Consider the following 12,315-nt stretch of genomic DNA (forward strand, 5'->3'; position numbering starts at 1 on the left):
AAAAAAAAAAATAAAAGAAGAGCAGTAAGTAAAAGAAGAATGTTAAATCTTGAAACCTTTATCCTATTTCTTTTCTCCTTTTCTGACTCTGAGTTTCCTTACAGAAAAATTAGGCTGTTAGTATAAATGTTTTCAATGTTCATTATAGTTTGAATATTTTGTGATTCCATGAATAAAGTCTTTTATTTATAAAATTCTGATGTTATTTCTTTCTATATAACAAAGGCAATTAGGAAACTATATTTTATTCAGACTGCACTAAATACAACTTCTTTTTTTGGTTTGGTCTCAAAAGGCTTCTGTGACTAGATGTCTAAATATAAGTCCTATGCTTAATTTTTAGAAATGGAAGTTTTTCCCTTGTGCAAAGATGATACATAAATTCCTGAAATGTTCCTTATTCTCTCCCCCTACCCCCAAGAAATGGAATTAATTAAAAACAAACTACTGAGTAGGCCATGGTGGCTTACACCTGTAATCCTAGCAATCCTAGCTGAAGTGGGAGGATCCCTTGAGCTCAGGAGTTCAAGATCAGCCTGAGCAAGAGTGAGACTCTATCTCTACCTAAAAAAGGAAAATTAGCTGGAAGTTGTGGCAGCAGACTGTAGACCCAACTACTTTGAAGGCTGAGGCAGGAGGATTGTTTGAACCCAGGAGTTTGAGGTTGCTGCAAGCTAGGCTGACTCCATAGCATTCTACCCTGGACAACAAAGTGAGACTTTGTCTAAAATAAGAACAGAGGGTGGCGCCTGTGGCTCGGTGAGTAGGGCACTGGCCCCATACACCAAGGGTGGGGTTCAAACCCGATCTTGGCCAAACTGTAACAAAAAATAGCCAGGCGTTGTGGTGGGAGCCTGCTATTCGGGAGGCTGAGGCAAGAGAATCACCAATGCCCAAGAGCTGGAGGTTGCTGTGAGCTGTGACGTCACAGCACTCTACCAAGGGCGACAAAATGAGACTCTGTCTCTAAAAAAAAAAAAAAGAAGAAGAATAGAAACAAAAACATACTACTGGGGGAACACTACATTCCCACTGTTTTTCTACAAAATGTTCTCATGATTAAGAATAGAATATGAAAAGAGAGGTGAAGCAGAAAAGCTGAGATCAGACTGACTGCTTAGTAATCCATGGATAAACTGATGTAGTTTTTACATTTAAATGCATATTTCCCATAATTGGAAAACATGATTACAAGATACATTTGTTATTTTCCATTTCTGACAGAAAAGACAAGAGATACACTTCGAGTTAATATTTTCCTCAGGGTTGATAATCCTCTCTTTGGTCAAGAGCATCTGTATTTTGATGGAGAGCAGAAATATAGCTGACTTTCTTCCATTTTGTATGAAAAGCAAGTTTTATGGGTGTTTGATTTATGGTGTATACTGTTAAGGCTGATCCTACAGTAGAGTTGAAATAAGAAACAAAAAGAATGATGACAATTGTGATTATGATTAATAATCTTTGTCTTTAAGGAAAACTGTGTTAATGTTTTATGAGCTTTATTTGGAAAAAAATGAAGAAAAGAAAGAAAGGGCCATGGAAAAATAACAGTACCTCGGTAATTGATGATTTCTGTCCCAAGCACCGGAGTCATCTCCAGGACTGTGATAAAGGCTTTGTCCATAGATGTCAGAGGAAAAGGAGACATGCGGTGTCTTCTAGCCACCTTGGTGATATCAACAGCACTATGACCTAAACAGAAAGATAATTAACTAAGAATATGATGCTGAAACACTGATCAAAACATGGTAATGACTTAGCAGTATCAACAGCTCCTAATTTCAGATGTCCCCAAATGAAGATCAGTAGATGAACAATTGTTTTTTCTGCCTCCAAAATAGAGCCTGCTATGGTAGAGCATTAAATCAAGCTTGCAATGTTACATTATGTCAAAACTTGGTGAAATGTAATGATGATATTGGCTAACAAGGCATTGTTCTAAATTAAGTGATTAATCTTTACAATGACCTTATAGTGGGGCACCATTACTGTCCTTATTTATGTACAAAGAAAGAGAGGCTTAGGGAGTTTATACATTTTTACCTAAATAACAGAGCTAATAACAGAATAGCCAGGATTCAAACTTAGGTAGTCTGGGCCTTAGAGTTCATGTCCTCAACCACTATACTACACTTTAGACACTTAGTAGACTAGCAAAATGAAGTTCTTAAACTTGAATTTCCTTAGCATTTCTTATAGAATTTTCTTTCTTCTGATAAAGGTCATAAAGTAGGATTATTTAGCTATTTTTTTGTGTGACCTAGTCCCATGGCATTAATATCACTCATACACTAAAACTATTAACTTTATACCTCCAATCTTAACCTCTACCTTAAACTCTAGATTTTTATATCATCCAATATTTCTAGATAGTAGATAATATACATTTCCAGCCTTGTAATCATCCAACATGCACTTGGATATATAACAGGCAACTCATACCTAAAATAACCAAAAACAAAACAAAACAAACAAACAAAAAAAAAAAACCCTCTTGATTCCCTACCCTCCAATCCTACCATATGATGTCTTATTCTCTTCTAACTCCCATCTCAGTAAACAGCCAACTCCATTCTTGTAGTTATTAAGCCAAAACTTTGGAGATACCTTTGATTCTTGTCTTATATAGGGTGTCCCTAAAGTTCTTATGCAGTTTAAAGTATTTTAATATTTAGGTGGTGCCTGTGGCTCAGTGGGTAGGTTGCCAGCCACATACACCCAAGCTGGCAGGTTTGAACCCGGCCCAGGCCTGCTAAACAACAATGACAATTGCAGCGAAGAAACAGCCAAGTGCTGTGGCGGGTGCCTGTAGTCCCAGCTGCTTGGGAGGCTGAGGCAAGAGAACAGCTTAAGCCCAGGAGTTTGAGGTTGCTGTGAACTGTGACACCACAGCACTCTATCCAGGGTGATGTAGTGAGACTCTGTCTCAAAAAAATTGTTTTTAATATTTAATATTTTAATATTTTAAATTGCACATGAACTTTAGGGACACTGTGTATTTAAACTACCTTTGAAACTTACCTAGAATCTGATCATTACTCATCATTTCCACTATTACTACTATAATAGTTGGAACCACAAACATCATTAATTTCCTGGGAAATTGAACAGCCTCCTAACTGGCTTCCCTGCTTCTACCCTTGTCATACTACAATCTATTCTCCATACATTACAGTGATCCTTTTACATTGTAAGTTCTATTGTGTTAATTTCTGCTCATAACCCTCCAACTACGTCTATGTCACTTATAGTAAAATCTATTTATTTATTTATAGTAAAATCTTTGATGTCTCCTATTAGGCCCAGCATACTATGGCTTCTGCTATTCTTATCTCCTAACATTTCCTTCCTTGTTTACTATACTCTAGTTATACTAGTTCCTTGTTTTTTCTTAATCATACATCTCTTCTCAGAGCCTCTGTACTTTCTGCAATGTATCCTCTGCTTGGACTACTCTTCCTCAGCTATTATAGCTCCATCTATCCTTCACTTCTTTCAGGAATTCGCTCAGAGAGGACTGTTTTGAACAATCTCTATGGAATAATACTTGTCTCACTCTTTATTTCCTACTTATCCTACTTTACTTTTCTTCATGGATATATACTGTGCGTGTATGTATATGTACATAAAATATACATACATATGTATATTCATAGCTATATCTATAATATGTAAATGTTTATATTTATTTGTTATAGCCTTCATCTTCTTAGTAGGCTCCATGAGAATAACATCTTTGTCTTTTTTGTTCACTGTTGCTATCTCCAGTATATAGAATAGTTATCTAGCACATATTAGCTGACAAAAGGTAAGTACTTGTTGAATTAATAAATGGATCATTCGATGATGAAAAGAGACTTTTTGGAGTACTATATCTTCATGCATAAATAACATGGCCTTTTCCTTGGGATAGGTAAACAGAAAAAGGAGTACCTGCTAACATTGTTGCTCGGCAGCACTAAGTGCTATCCACAATCTCCTTCTCTAGCTACTTTGCAGCCAGAAGTGGCCTTATGATATATTCTGGCCAGTGAAATACAGGAAGAAGTCCCTGTGGCAGGCTTCCTATTACACATAAAATGATAAGGAGATAAAGAGGCTTTAAGAGGAAAATATTTTTTGCCTTAGAGTTCTACCTTCTTTCAACCTGGAACAGAATGGATACTGGGAGGTACTGTAGCCATTTTTCAACCATAAGGATGCAAACAAACACAGGGTTAGAAATATGAGAAGATAAAAAAGGGCCCAAGTTTCTGATGAAAAGTAGAGCTGCTGTACTAGCTCTGGATGACCTGCCTCCAGGTTTTTGATTATGAGATAAATAAGCTGCAAACCACTTTATAATGATCATATATGTCCTTCAGAAGATTGTAAGTTTCTGGTCATTGCATCTTATTAAAGTTACAACTTCTATCCCACCCCAGTAGCTACTACATATTCACTGAATTGACTCAAAACACTGCCCAAAAGGTTTCTATTCTATGACTAAAGACATTCTCATAAGTACCTAAAGAAAACAATATATAAAGTTGTTTATACTCCTAATATAATACTTCCTTATGGATGCTCAAAATCACAAGATTTTCAAAGCTTCAAGATTATTTAGTACTAAATTAGAATAACATTTTCTATTCAAAATTGTAGGTTTTGAATAGAAACACTTAAAAAAGCAATATTTATGATTTACCATTTATTTTTATTTGTAATGAGAAAGAGATGATAAATTTATTTGCCATGCACATGGGGAGAATCACAGAGTGATTACCCAATATTTCAATGGGGTCTAGAAGTTTATATGCCCTCTTAAAAAGAAGGGAGAGATTAGGAATATAGGTAATTCTGTTCAGGGGCAATAAATGGTTATTAGGAAAGATAAATGTATACATGGAAGAATGAATGGATAGGGGAAACAGACTGGCTTGTAAATGATTCTCTTTGGAAATTAACCAGAGATGCAGGTATTTCTTTAAAATGGGTTAGACCTGGTCTGGTTGTATTCTTGATATGATTTCTTGCAATATATTGAGATAACAGGGAGGGGAAGGAAAGGCAATTAACTGTTCTCTTTGATGGGTCCACCTGGTTTTGTGCAGATAGAGGGGGAGCCCATTCCAATGCTTCTTGATTTCTAAGGGCTTTTGATTCAAACTACTCTTTATGCTAAGGAGTCATATTTTGAGGTACAATTCCCTGAGCTCCTTCACCATTATTCTAAACATTCATTTTTCCTTTCTCTCACGTGGAACTACGTAGACAGAATGCCTATATACTATTCACTATAAAGTCATGGTCAATGAAAGAAAGTTAACTTATCTAATCTAAGATTTTGGGCTAATAACAGGGGCCCAAGGACTCCTGAGAGGGAGGCACTAGGCTAGTTTCCCAGTGAAATCAAGCAAAGAGGAATGATTAGGGGAGCCATTCTTATTGTCTGGATTTTGCAATTTGTTTATAATTTAATTATGTGGATCAAAAAAAGGAAGTTTATATTAGTTTTGTATAGCATGTGATAAACCACAGCATTACTATCCATAGCTTTTTTTTCTCTTTATCATCAATAAAGAGATGGCCTCTCAGTGAAGTGCATATCTGAGTTTTGCATTATCTGACACATAGGTTGTAAAGAAGAGAAGTTTTTCTACTTAAAGAGATAGGAATAAAGCAGTAAAACTTTTACAGATTTGGAATATTTCTGTGGGGTATGTTTAGCAAAGTATCCAGTGATTCTATGGCTAACTTCATTTTCTAGGATTTTTCTTAAGAAAACATTTGTGAAAATAACAATAATATACATTGCCTCCTGTGAATTATCTATGATGTTTACACTGATTTCTCCCTGAATATTTACATAGCTAGAATATTTGAAAATTTGGGCACTATTTCCTCTGACATAAAGAATTTTCTATTAACTTGAAATATCTGATTCTAAACAATATAAAATCTAGCATATCTGCTCTCCCACACACAATGTCTTTGACTCTGTTTTGCTAAATTCTCAAAGCATACCCTGTTCTCCTAACCATTGGTCCCAATTCCCACACAATGAGGGCAAGTCACAGAGTAGCAGAGAGAAATGAACATTGCTTTTCCTCCATGAAGCCTTTCCATCAAATTCTATCTCTCTGCTCTATATCCTTCACTTTAAATTAAAATGTAAATTTATTTATATCTCACTTTCACTGAGGTTTGGAGAACCTAGTCAGCAGAATATCATAAAACATACTGCCACAATTAGTACAAGTGGGGAGAATGACAGACATAGGTGCTTCTGCTTTTTATTCAACTTCCTAGGTCTCAGACCTGACTTTCTCTGTGCTTTCTTTATGGTGCAAATTGTTTATAATCTTATGAAAGCTGTCCTTTTAAATTATGTTCAGTTTGTGAGGTGAAAACTCCATTTTTTTTAGTAGTATAGAATTTAATTTTTTGAATGTGGTTTGTAATCGAATAGGAAAGGGGTTTTAATTAATTAATTTATTTTTTAGAGACAGGGTCTTTTTTCTTTTGCAGTTTTTTGGCCAGGGCTGGGTTTGAACCCACCACCTCTGGTATATGGAACCGGGGCCCTACTCCTTGAGCCACAGGCACCCGCCCTAGAGACAGAGTCTTGCTCTGTTGCCCAGGCTAGAGTACAGTGGCATGATCATAACTACTGCAGCCACAAACCCTCAGGTTCAAGTGATCTTACTGCCTTAGTTTCCAGAGTAGCTAGGACATAGGTCCATGCCGCCACGCCTGGCTAATTTTGAAAAATGTTCTGTAGAGGTGGGATCTTGATATGTTTTCAACTCCCAGCCTCAAGTGATTCTCCTACCTCAGCCTATCAAAGTGCTGGGATTACAGGCATGAGCCACTGTGCCTGGCCAAAGTTTACTTATTAAATAGCAAGTTTCATTATCAGTGATACATACATCCATCCAACAAATATTTACTGAGAGTATTGGACCAACAAATATTTACTGAGTGCATTTTATGAGCCAGCCACAGTTAGGAACTCAGGATACTAAAAGTAAGATACATCCTGCCATAAAGAACGTTATAGTTCATCAGAAAGGAAAGACATGAAAACAAATAAATAAGAGCAAGAGGATTTTAAACCTCTTGATGGTTCTCTAACAATTGAGATTGGTAGTTCTTATTTATTTTTGTTGTTGTTGTTTGGAAATTGTAGTGTGGATATCTAGGAGGCAGGAATAATCTCTCCATCTCTAAAATAATTTTGTATCTTGTTGATATTTCTCTTCTGGCACCAATCACTCTTCACCTTGTAGAGAAGATATTTAAATATTTGCCTTACCCCATTAGTAGATTATAAACTCACTGAAGGCAAAGCCTTTCTCTTATTAATCTTTGTATCCTTTGCCATGTTTTTAGAAGAGTGCCTTCCTTAAAGTAGGAAATAAATACTTCAGTAAATATTTGAAGTATGTGTGAATGGCAGATCTTTTAAATAGAGCCCAAAGTTAGGAAGCAAAAAGCCAAGTGGTGCTTTCTGCTTTGCCCCTTTACTACTCTAAGCTTCTTGAATATTTAAAAACTGTCACAAAGTGACTATCTCACCAGACAAATAATTCACAATCCTTTATAGACCTAACATATAAACATTTTCAAATCTATTTTTAACTAACAAATAAAACTACACACATCTATGGTATACAAAATGATGTTTTCAGAGTGTATATATTTGAAATGGCTAAACTGAACAAATTAACATAGTTTGATGCTAATGGGTTAATATTGGTCCCTGGCTAAACCATTTGCATGTTAACACAGGGGCTTTGGATATACAGTAGAAACTCCATAACTGACCACCATCTCCTTAAGTTGACCTAATTTTCATAGACCAGACGTGTACCACATGTGCTCACTGGAAGACTGACTTCAATATATTGACTACTTTTCTAAGTTATATCTTGACCACTTGAGCTGTGACATACAATATTAATTTACCCTCTATAACTTGACCAGCTGAGGTCACTCTAGACTAAGGTGGGTAGAAGGTATAGGCTTTGCCCCTTAGTTGTATTATGTTTTGTTTTCTTTTTTTAGAGACAGAGTCTCACTTTGCTGCCCCTGGTAGAGTACTGTTGCGTCACAGGTCACAGCAACCCCCAGCTCTTGGGCTTAGGCAATTCTCTTGCCTCAGCCTCCCGAGAGGCTGGGACTACAGGCACCCACCATAACGCCTGGCTATTTTTTGGTTACAGTTTGGCTGGGACTGGGTTCAAACCCGCCACCCTCAGTATATGGGGCTGGCACCCTACTCATTGAGCCACAGGTACCACCCTGAATTATGTTTTCTTTAGTTTAAGTTCTTTTTTTCATGTCTTATTATTGCCACATAGTGGATTAGGCCTATTGTGCTATTGTTCATCACATGTTACAGAAGATTTTTTTTTTTTTCTTTTTTGCTGTTAAGGACTATTCTGAATTGTAGGTACATCCGAAAATTACTGAAAAATTTTATAGTTAACTGAGACATAATGGCCCAAAGGAAAGGACTCACAGGGCTGACACTGAAGGAAAAGGTTGATCTACATTTTCTGGAAAGCAGCAGTCAAAGAAAGATGGCAGAACATTTTGGTGTTAGCAAGATCACAGTTAGTAACATTCAAAAATGTTAGGTATGAGTACCTGGAGAGATATGGTAAGGAAAGTAGAGACTTAAAGCAGAAAAAGAGGAAAACTTCCCTCAATAAAATCAATGAAGACACATTAACCTGGTTCAAACAAATGCTGGCAGTTAATGCCTGGATCTCCAGGCTGATCCAAGAAGTTGCTAAAAAACTTGCATAGGAATTCAGGGTGGCAGATTTCCAAGCATTAAGTGGTTGGCTCGAGAAATTTAAATTATAACATGAAATCTCCCAGGAAGTTTTGTGTGGTGAATCCAAGGAAGTTTCAGTAGAAATTGCGGTAGAGTTCATCAAAAAGTTCCTGGATTTTGTCAGAGGCTTCAAAGATGATGATGGACCTTTAACACTAACAAGTGTGAACTTTTTTCAAGGCAATGCCTGAAAGAAGCCTCATCACAATGGGTGAAAAAGGTTAAGAGTCAAAGCTTTTCAAAGAACATTTCACTACTCTGCTTTGCACTAGGCTCAACAAGAGAGAAACTAAAGCCCTTGGTGACTGGTAAATTGGGAAAGCCATGTGAGTTCAAGAACCTGAAGCTCAAAGACCTTCCGTCATTTGGAGATCAAACAATGTGCATGAATTACTGGCGCCCTATTTGAGAAGTGGTTAAGGGGTATCAACGGAGAAATGAAGAAGAAAAAAATGGTTTATTCTACTGACAACAGACAACTGTTCTGGCCACTGCAAATGAATCATCTCACAAATATTAACAAGGAAATTTTTGCCACCAAACATGACCTCAAAAATCCAACCTCTTGACCAAGCATCATTAGAACATTTACAATGCAGAACTGAGTCCAGCTGCTGCAGTGGGTCATTACTAAAACACAAACACGTGGTCCACCTGTGGAAGCAACTTTATCTTCTGCATCAGTTAACTATCTGAATGCTGTCCTCTGGATCAGTTCTGCTTGGAATAAAGTTCATCCAGAAACAATACAGAAGTGTTTCAAGAAAGTTGGATTTGTCAAGACCCAAGAGCATGATGTTTTAGCCCCATCAGACAGTCCTTCTCCCCTGACAAAGAATTCAAAGGAGATTTTGAAGGTTTTGCTGCAATGGATGATGAGGCGGCAACATTTAATGGGACTGACCCAGAAGCAATTTTCCAAGTGACATTGAGTAAAGTATAAACCAGTGTAAAAGTGCATGAAGCAGCTGATGAAGTGGAAGAAGCAAGTGAGGATGACACAGAAATTGCAGAGACTGCAAAAGAAGAGGATGTCAGGCATCTGATAATGCAGTTGAAGTTGTTTGCTGTGGAAAAATGCCCAGCTGTGTGCTGAGGGGTATAGCCAGAAAGCCATTCTTTTTTTTTTTGAGACAGAGTCTCACTATGTTGTTCTAGGTAGAGTGCTATGGCATCACAGCTCACAACAACCTTAACCTTAAACTCTTGGCTCAAGTGATTCTCTTGCCTTAGCCTCCCAAGTAGCTGGGACTACAGGTGTCCGCCACAATGCCTGGCTATTTTTTTGTTGCCATTGTTTTTTTAGCTGGCCTGGGCTGGGCTGGAACCCACCAGCCTCGGTGTATGTGGTCAGCACCCTACCCATTGAGCTATGGGCGCCACCGAGAAAGCCATTCTTTCTTCAGAAAGAATGATTAAATGATGAGACAACAGCAAAGGTATTGATTTTGTATGATACTGTATATATGATTTTACCATGTTTTGATTATATATGACTACATATGCTATTTGCTAATAAAAGCTGTTCAAGAAAGTAAAGTACATAGTACATGTACATATCAATACAATAGGCCTAGTCCATATCTGTATTTTGACCAGTTTGTTATAGTCTCTTGGATGGTCAGCTTACAGAGGTTCTACTGTATAAGTTTACTTAAAGGAATGTCTCAAAAAAGGAGTATTTTAATTTTCTGGCACATTAGCAGGTAGGGATATATGTGCATGCGTGTGTGTGAGTTTCCAACAAATGTTTACTGACACCTTTTGTGTGCCAAGAAACTTCTTCCCACTTATGATCAAATCACACATCACAAGTAGTTAGCTACTTCACCAATAAAGAAGAGCTGACTTGGTCCTGTAAATATGAGAAAAAGGGGATTTGTCACTTTCTCCACAAAAGATTAAAATGAATTAAGTAGACAGCAGCTGCTGTCCCTGTAGAAGGAACAACTAAAGAGTACTGTCAACACATCAGGCTCTCTTGTGTCCCTCACCACACGCGAGATGATTATGTGCCCATATAAAATTCTGTTTAAGGAAAGATTGTAGCTAAAATAATTTTGAAAAAATCATTATGTAGGAGTTCTAGTGCCCCAATTTCCACATCAAAAGTGGACAAACAATGCTCCAAGGCCAATATCAGGGACATACCCAGGGAAGTACTAGCAACTGTAGACTTAAGCTCACTTAAACATACAGCTCAGGGTTTCTCACAGAGGCCTTGCAAAGAATGGTGTGGGGCAGCCTATTTTTAGAAGTCATACATTTCCAAAAGAAATATGGTAAGCAAATCGTTACACTTGATTTTTTTGTTTCCATTTTTAAAATAAAGACTATTTCAACTACTTTAACATATTGACATCAGTAATTTACAGGGAGTTTTAAAATGTAAGCTTCAAAGAGTTGAAGAATCATTGCCTTTGACTTCTTTTTTTTGTAAGTTATAAACACAAAGCACTTCTTACTGTCTTGGGCCACTGGAAAACTAAATCAGCAGGAAAAGGACCTTGGCCCTCTTCTTGATTCAGCATCCAGCATATAAGTCTGAAGAGAAAAAAGTCATGAACTTTTGCCTGTGGAAGGCAAGGTGAGTTACGGCCTAGCAGGCAGTAACCCATAAACACCAGGTGGGTAGAAACAGGAAAAGAAGGAACAAGACATTTTTAAAAATGTAAAAAGGTTTTAATGAAAAAATGCTATTTTTGGATAGAGAAAGTAGTTTCCTGTAAAGCAAAAACTATGCTGTGGCCATATATTCTGATAGCTAGAATAGAAAGGGTCACAAAGAGAATCTGTGAGAATTTTAGCTCCATTAAAGTCATGCATACTATAAAACATACCAAACAACCAACTGAGATGATCACAGTGTTCAAGGAAATATTTACTAAATTAACAATAGTAAAGTCACTAAGAGGTAGGGGAGGTAGTCTAGATACTGTGAGCTAAGAGTGACAGGCTGAATTATTATAACACCTAAATTAAACCTATTCCTCTGCAATGGGTTTAATTTTCTGAGTAGAGATATAGGATTAAAGCTATACTAAAGTGGCCACAAACTGATGCTAGAGGTTTCTCTAGTAAGCCTAGATGTCCATAAATAAAACTTAATTTGTCTCTTTTATATTTTCTGGTTCAGTCCAGACACGAGGACTGAAAATGCTACTCAGATTTCCTATTTTCTAAGCAGCAGTTATAATCTTTAAAAAGACTATACCAGTCCAAAGAGAATATAGGTTCACTTATGATCATCATCATCAAAGAAAGAGTTAAATACTAATAGCAGGCTTGGCGCCTGTGGCTCAAGCGGCTAAGGCACCAGCCACATACACCTAAGGTGGTGGGTTTGAATCCCCAGCCTGGCCCACTAAACAACAATGATGGCTGCAACCAAAAAAAAATGGCCAGGCGTTGTGGTGGGCGCCTGTAGTCCCAGCTACTTGGGAGGCTGAGGCAGGAGACTCACTTGAGCCCAGGAGTTGGAGATT

At 37.3% G+C, this 12,315-nt stretch overlaps 1 protein-coding gene across 4 annotated transcripts in view; it reads right to left on the bottom strand.

The window, feature by feature from the left end:
- GPHN (gephyrin) overlaps positions 1-12,315 on the bottom strand; it is a 642,655-nt gene that overhangs the window by 111,640 nt on the left and 518,700 nt on the right. For all 4 annotated transcript variants that reach the window (XM_023517593.1, XM_023517595.1, XM_023517592.1 and 1 more), the window contains one exon: positions 1,558-1,695. In XM_023517593.1, coding sequence (XP_023373361.1) covers positions 1,558-1,695 — 138 coding nt within the window. The remainder of the gene's footprint in view (positions 1-1,557; positions 1,696-12,315) is intronic.

Source organism: Otolemur garnettii, unplaced genomic scaffold (genome assembly GCF_000181295.1).
Source record: "Otolemur garnettii isolate 467f Iridium unplaced genomic scaffold, OtoGar3 scaffold00115, whole genome shotgun sequence".
Classification (NCBI taxonomy): Eukaryota; Metazoa; Chordata; class Mammalia; order Primates; family Galagidae; genus Otolemur; species Otolemur garnettii.